Source organism: Bombina bombina, chromosome 3, assembly GCF_027579735.1.
Source record: "Bombina bombina isolate aBomBom1 chromosome 3, aBomBom1.pri, whole genome shotgun sequence".
NCBI classification, from domain to species: Eukaryota; Metazoa; Chordata; class Amphibia; order Anura; family Bombinatoridae; genus Bombina; species Bombina bombina.
The window spans coordinates 177,545,627-177,553,709 of record NC_069501.1 but is presented as its reverse complement, the minus strand read 5'-3'; the positions used below and the strand labels follow the sequence as shown (position 1 = coordinate 177,553,709).

Here is an 8,083-nt window from a genome sequence, read left to right as displayed (position 1 = left end):
AGACAAACCATTATACACATTACAGATCTACAGCCTTGAGAATAAAATTCCAGAACTGCAAGCAAAGGTGAATATAGATGGTAGACCTCTCATTATGGAAGTTGATACAGGAGCAGCAGTCTCTGTTATCACAGCTGCTGATTGGAACCGCCTGGGACTAAGGCAACCAATTGTTCCAACAGCTGTCACCATGCAAACATATTCAAATTAAATAATAAAGCCTATTGGGTGTGTATCACCTACAGTGACATTTAATGGGATAACTAAAAAGCTACGCCTCTACATTTTACCTAAAGGAGGACCACCTTTTTTTGGTAGATCCTGGATTCAAGCATTGGGCATGCCAAAGTTACCACAACAGTTACCGCTTAACAAACTGCTGGACCAAAGTGGCAATTCAAATTCTTCTTGGATTAATTCACTAAAGCACAAATATAAAACTGTATTTGATGGGAACCTAGGTTTAGTGAAAGACAAGCAGATTCAGCTTCACCTAAAAGAAAATGCTATTCCAAAATTTTGTAAACCAAGAGTTGTACCATTTGCACTTAGAGCTAGAAAGACTACCAAATCAGTGGATTATTGTTCCAGTGTCTAGCAGTGAATGGGCTTCCCCAATAGTTCCTGTCAGAAAAAAGAATGGGGACATTCGCATCTGTGGAGATTTCAGAGTGGGCCTTAACCCTCAATTACTTGTGGATCAGTATCCTTTACCACGGATTGAAAAACTGTTTAGTTCTCTGGCAGGGGGTGAAAAATTTACAAAAATTGACTTGCATCAAGCATACTTACAATTAGAGGTGCATCCAGACTCCAGACACCTGTTAACTATCAACACTCACAAAGGACTTTTTCAGTATACGCGGATGGTGTTTGGCATTGCCGCAGCACCTGCAGTGTGGCAACGGATAATGGATGAGATCTTGGCAGGTATTCCACATACCCACTGTATGTTAGATGACATGCTTATCACTGGTGAAAATGATGCTGCTCATAATGCCAATGTTTAAGCTGTTTTACAACGCCTACAGGAATTCGGACTGAAAGTTAACATGGAAAAGTGTGAGTTCTTCTGCAAGAGTTTAGAATATTGTATATATGTAGTGGACAAGACTGGTCTCCACACAACTGCTGAAAAAGTGAAAGCGCTGGTTCATGCTCCCACCCCTGTTAATGTATCTCAGCTACGTTCTTATTTGGGGTTGCTCAATTACTATCACAGATTTTTACCAAATTTGGCTCATTTACTATATCCACTACACCGTCTTTTAGATAGTAAAAACCAGTGGGCCTGGACTGACTTATGTACACGAGCATTTGAACGCTCTAAGCAACTCCTTCTGGAATCAAGACTCCTTGTCCACTATGATCTTAAGAAGCCTTTAGTACTAGCCTGTGATGCTTCAACATATGGTTTAGGCACAGTACTTTCACACATTATGCCCGATGGTTCTGAACGTCCTGTGTCTTTTGCGTCCAGATCTTTAACTCCATCGGAGAGAAATTATGCCCAGATTGATCGGGAAGCTTTAGCAATAATTTGGGCTGTGAAGAAATTCCACATTTATATATATGGCAGACCTTTTACTCTGATCACGGATCATAAACCACTTTTGTCCAGTCTGCACCCTCAGAAGGGTATCTCCAACACAACAGCTGCTCAACTTCAGCGCTATGCACTTCAGCTGGCGGCTTACAACTACTCCATTAAATATTGATGCCACAGTGATCATACGAATGTGGATATGTTTTCTAGATTACCAATGGTACATCACATGACAACATCTTCTAAAATCATAGAAACCCCTCCACAGCCTGTAAATCTAAATTCCAAAGTGATTGCTACTTATACATGCTCTGATTCTACCTTACAGGAAATCAAGTCTTTTGTTCAACATGGGTGGCCTAAAGTAGTTCGCTCAGCCATATTTTACAAGAAAGAAGGAAATTGTGCATGACTCAGGCTGTCTGTTATGGGGGTCACGAGTGATAATTCCGAACTTACTGCAAACATTAGCATTAAAGTTACTACACAGCTCACACCAGGGTGTAGTAAAAATGAAGCAAAGAGCACGAGAATATTTTTGGTGGCCTAAATTGGATACAGATATTGCTTCTTATGTAGCTGCTTGCAATGCATATGCACAGACACAGCGGAATCCCAGCAGGGACACCTCAAAAACTTGGCCATGGCCAAATGAACCTTGGACAAGAATCCATGTTGATTTTGCAGGGCCAGTAGATGGATAAATGTATTTGGTGGCTGTGGATGCTTATTCCAAGTGGCCAGAAGTAGTTAAAATGTCAAGTACTACAACACAACAAACCATTGTCGTTCTTTCCAGTATGTTTGCAAGATTTGGACTGCCACAAACTTTAGTCTCAGACAATGGTCCACAGTTCATAATGGTTCATAATTTGTATAATGACAATGGTCATAATACAAATAACATCAAACACTGTAAGACAGCTCCATATTTTCCAGCCACTATTGGACAGGCTGAAAGATTTGTACAAACCTTAAAAAGCCATTTAGCTGTCTCTCACAAATCAAAATTTAATCCAAACTCCCTTTCTAATTTTTTGTTTAACTATCGAAACACACCCCATGCCACTACTGGGCTATCACCTGCAATGTTAATGTTTGGAAGACGCCTGAGAACTCCACTGGATAAAGTTAGACCAGAACATCCCAAACAAGAGTTGAACACTTCTAGCGTTTCATGAGTATGGGTTAGAAACTACCGTGGCCCAAATAAATGGATTCCAGCTGTCATAATACAAGGCATGGGCAACAGAATGTTTAAAGTTCAACTACAAGCTGGTGGTACAGTTTCCCGCCATGTAGAACAAATGAGACATAGATCTCAACCAGCTACACAAATATCAAATGATTCAGATGGTGAGGATATCTGGCATGGAGTGTGGTGCCCACCTGAGTCTTCTGAGGATGAAAATGCAATGAACACAACTGAAACAGATCAACCTCAGAATGATTCTGTCCAACAACAAAATATCACAGGTGATCAACAACCATTGGGTACTCCTCCACAGACAATTTCTCCTGAACCAAATACTCTACGGCCCTCTAGAAACAGAAGGCCACCTTCTAGATGGCAATGTGAGGATTCAGTGAGAGATTATTCAGCAAGGAATGACCTAATCCGAAGGCGGACTTATCGCAGAAAACATAACTGTGACTAAAATCTAGGCTGCGACCTAGGTCTTGTGCACATAGACCATAGAGATAAACTGTTCTAAGTTCAAGTGTATGGTTAATTACTTGTTGTATGTTACAATATTATCCACTGTCTGTTCTTTATTTTTATTTATTTTTTATATTTTTATTATTATTTTTTGAGAATAAAGGGGATGTTAAGATTACTGCAGCTTTTACTGTATCTTTGCACTAACCTTGTCTCATAATTATATGTTAGAAGTGCTGCAGCTTTAAGCTCAGCTCACCACACCCTCTGGGTGTGTCTGGGTCTCTGTGACATCATCAGAAGCCATGTTAGTTTTACTGATGGAACCTGCTAATGAATAATAAGCCATGTGGTTGTAGCTGAATAAAAGTTATGTAAAGTTCCTGCTGCAGAGTCTTCATGATATGTGGAAGAGACATCAGACACAAGGTAACAGCACACAACTGAATGTTCTAATCCTGACTACACAGAGAACATAACAGAATCGTGTTCAGGATTTACAGTTTGAGTAATGTTAAATATCAGTAAAAGAAGATATATAAGTCCTTTCAATAGAAATCAGTAGTCACCATCTTGTTTTCAGATAGCACCAAAATGTAACTGGTGCTTTAACAAACATTAGAAATCAAATGTTGATACGTCTCAGGAGTGTCCTCTAGTAATATTGTTGTATTTATCAGCAGCAATTTCCACCAACGTGTTATGTATTGTAATTATGAATATTAATCATTAATAGCAGTATAAAATTATTGTCAGCGATATCTCCAATTAATATAGCAGAATTGTGTCAATACACTTCAGTAAGATGCTAAATCTCTGTAGGGTACCCCACAATAAACACTATTGAGATATCTATAAATTTGGTAACAAAATTATTATTAAAAATTAATATTTAATCTCAATGTATAATACTCATGTATTCCTATATTCTGAACAGTTAATTGATCAACACAACTTTGAAATATTAAGCAGGCCATAGAGATATTTAGATTAATTACTATTCAATAGATATTGTACTGTAAATGGAAGAAATATTTATATACATTAACTTTAACTGAAAATGAATTAAACATCAGATATTATCATTAAACATACAAGACAATTTGTAATTACTAATTAGCCAGCAACACTAGTCCAATGCCAAAATATGGATTAACAACTTACAATGCTTAATTAACAGCAACCAGAGATTTAACCCAAATAATAAATAATTTTTTAAACGTTATCACAGTAGCTCCAACAAATTAATAAATGTTAATGCCTGACTCTTTTCTCAATAATAATTGCCTAGTGCTAGTATATTTAATATATGAAATACACTGGTCTATTTAATACTAGCGTTGCAACTATAAAGTACCTCTTTAAATACCAGCTTCAATTAAACTATGGCTATCAAGAATGTCTCTGCTTTAAAACATTAAAATATAAAAACATCAAACCACATAATACATTACCAGTAACCATTATGAGAGTTCACCTTTTCAAGATAATTCTTATGGTCATACGCAAAGGTATCACTATATTGCAAGGGTACAGGTTACAGGAGTATCTCTCTTGTCCAAAGGCAGTATTCCAGCCAGGATTCAAAGAAAAGTAGGCCCCAAACGTGTGTATCTCTGTTTTACAAAGTGAGTCACCTTTCTTGCATAGTGGTATCTTATATCAGTGATAAGCCACTCCTTCATTCTCTAATCATTCCATATAGAATCTGGATACGCCCTTTGAGCCGCAGCTCACCTCTCATAGGTTACTGGGAAATGTAGCTCTCTTAACAGCCAAACCTTTTGGCTGTAGTACTGGTTTTAGCTCATTGGGGGAACAACAACAGGAATGGGAATGAGACACATTTTTTAAATATTCTGTTTCTCAATTTAGGGATATATCTATATTTATAAAATATCTATTTAATTCACTCATAATTTCCTAGCTTTAATAAACTATATGTTCAATACATGGCCCATCCAATCTAACTGAGCATGTATTATTTAAGTGGGTACATTTAGAATACATATTTACACATGATATATATCTCCCATTATTCTATATCATAATATCATCTGTAGCAGTCTGCTGTAATAAATCATATAATTATATTTAAGCATCATTCCATTTTAATATAAATACAGTATATTCCATATTTAGTGTACACCATATTTCAATTAGGGTACTTAAAGGGATTTTAATAATTCTAGTACCATGTTAATACAGGCATACCCCACATTTACGTACACAATGGGACCAGAGCATGTATGTAAAACGAAAATGTACTTAAAGTGAAGCAATACTTTTTTTTCACTTCTCAATGCTTGTACTGCATTATAATAGTCATTTATAGGCATAAACACAATACTATAAGGTTAGGCCAAAAGAAAATATTTATTGCAAAATAAACACATTTTTTTCTAAGCTTAGGATCAGCTTATGGCAACAGAACATACAGTATTTACTGTACTGTATTGCAAAATAAAGACAAAATTTTCTAAGCTTAGGATCAGCTTAGGACAAGAGAACATAATTACTGTACTGTACAGTTTTGCAAAATAAACACATTTTCTAAGCTTAGGATCAGCTTAGGGTAAGAGAACATATTTACTGTACTGTATTGCAAAATAAAGACAACATTTTGTAAGCTTAGGATCAGCTTAGGGCAAGAGAACATATTTACTGTACAGTACTGTACTGTATTGCAAAATAAACACAACATTTTGTAAGCTTAGGATCAGCTTAGGGCAAGAGAACATTTTTACTGTACAGTACAGTATTGCAAAATAAACACATTTTCTAAGCTTAGGATCAGCTATGAGCATTTATTCTAGTAAGTATGAAGTCATACTGGTATCTTCTGTTTCACAAGTCAACTCTTCAAAGGCGAGACGCTTTCTTGCTGGCGAATTGGGTGTACTACAAGTAGCAATAAGAGAAGGAGCAGGACTAGGTGGTGATGCCAGAGCTGGAAATGGACTGTCAGTTGATGATCTGGTATCCATATGACTGTCTGTCGATGATGATGATCTGCGTTCTGATGGACTTTTAGAAAAGTAAGTCTTTATGGAGGTTTGAAGTGTAGCTCTCTTCTTTTCTCTTTAGATTTCTTTGTAACATGAATAAGCCCCTGAAATGTTACCCTTGACTGTGAAGCTTCTTTCAAAGTCCCTATCATGCTTTTCAAAAAGAGCCATGGCGTTATCAAGATGACGGAAAGCTTGAAAGAGAATTTTTGAAGTTAAGCCTTCAGGCTGTTCAATGGTCTCAACCCCATTTTGCACATCTTCTTCTTCTTCTCTCTCCTCTTCAAGTTCTAGAAGATCTTCATTGCTGAGGGGCTCAGTTCAGCAACATCTTCAAGCTCTACTTCCAGCTCTAACTGCCTTGCCATCTCTACAATATTTTCAGTAACATTAGCTACAGAATCATCAACACCTTCAGAATCATCAGCTAACTGTGGGCATATTTTTTTCCAGGCCCTTTTCATTGTGGTATCCTTTATGTCATTTCAAACATCTCTTACAGTTTTAATGCAATCCAAGATGTTGTAGCTTTTCCAGAATTTCGATAGGACTTCTTGCCCTGCACCTTCTTCTTTGTCTATTGCTGCAATACACTTACTGAATGTTCTTTTTAAGTAGTTTAACTTGAAGGCAGCTATGACACATTGATCCATGGGCTGCAGTAATGAGGTGGTATTTGGTGGTAGGAATTCCACTCTAATGTTAGGGTTGAGCTCATCTAGCGTTTGAGGGTGTCCAGGAGCATTATCAACAAGCAGCAAAATCTTGAAAGGGATATTATTGTCCTTGCAATAAGCTTTCACCTCTAGAACAAAGCAGGTGTCAAACCAATCCTCAAAAAGGTCTGCAGTTACCCATGATTTTTTATTTGCCCTCCAATGCACTGGAAGTCTAGTTTTAACGTAGTTCTTCAAAGCTCTTGGATTTTGAAAACAGTAAATAAACAAAGGCTTTAGCTTTAAGGTACCAGAAGCATTGCCACCTAACAAAGGGTTATTCTATCTTTAGCTTTCTTGTAGCCTGGCATTGATTTTTCCTGTCTTGCAATGAAGGTTCTTGCAGGCATCTTCTTCCAGAATAGACCAGTCTCATCCACATAAAAAATTTGATCCATGGAGTAGCCTCCATCTTCAATAATTTTTGCAAATTCACTTGGATAGCTTTCTGCAGCCTCAGTATCTGCAGCAGCTGCCTCTCCTTGTACTTTGATGTTATGTAGATTAGACCTCTTCTTAAACCTATCAAACCATCCACGGCTTGCAACAAATTCAGCATTCTTTGCTGCTTCACCTTTGTTAGCCTTCAGGTCATTGAATAAGCTTAAGGCTTTACTTTGTATAATTGCCTGGTTTACAGGAACATGGCGTGTTGTCTGATTTTCTATCCAAAGTATTAGTCTCTCCATGTCTGCAACAATGCTATCCCTTTTTCGAATTGTTGTGGTGTTAACAGGTGTAGCACTTTTAACGTCTGCAACAATTTTTTCTCTGTTCTTCATGACTGTGTTAATTGTGGTCCTAGTGAAGCCTAGTTTTCGGCCTATTTCAGCTTGAATTACACCTTCATCATACAATCTAATAATTTTAAGCTTCATATCCAAGGTAATAGATTTACGGCATTTCTTTTTATCTGCCATTATCAGCTCTAGGTAAAGGTACATTTGTACTGTGTGCCAAGCGTGTTACAATCAGTATTGTACGTGTACTGTATACAGTATATGTTCCCCAAAGTTCTATGTACAAGTAGTGGTACAGTGCAGTATTATGGCAGGAATAAAATAGCAATTTGGGTGCATTAATCTTCTATACACAGTGTGTGCCAAGCGTGTTACAATCAGTACTGTATACAGTATATGTTCCCCAAAGTTCT

At 37.2% G+C, this 8,083-nt stretch overlaps 1 protein-coding gene across 1 annotated transcript; it reads right to left on the bottom strand.

Moving 5' to 3' along the window:
• Positions 1-6,699: 6,699 nt before the first annotated feature.
• On the bottom strand, positions 6,700-7,850 carry LOC128652265 (tigger transposable element-derived protein 1-like). The gene is made up of 2 exons (XM_053705203.1): positions 7,202-7,850; positions 6,700-7,130 (listed from the first exon to the last, which is right to left on the bottom strand). The coding sequence occupies exons 1-2, from the start codon at positions 7,848-7,850 to the stop codon at positions 6,700-6,702; spliced, it is 1,080 nt and encodes a 359-aa protein (XP_053561178.1).
• Between the last annotated feature and the right edge of the window lie 233 nt (positions 7,851-8,083).

Excerpts from the sequence above, each read along its gene's own strand:
- LOC128652265 (XM_053705203.1), bottom strand. The coding sequence starts at position 7,850 with ATGGCAGATAAAAAGAAATGCCGTAAATCTATTACCTTGGATATGAAG. Across the intron at positions 7,131-7,201 it reads TAAAGATAGAATAACCCTTT|CTTTGAAGAACTACGTTAAA; the intron begins GTTAGGTGGCAA and ends AAAATCCAAGAG.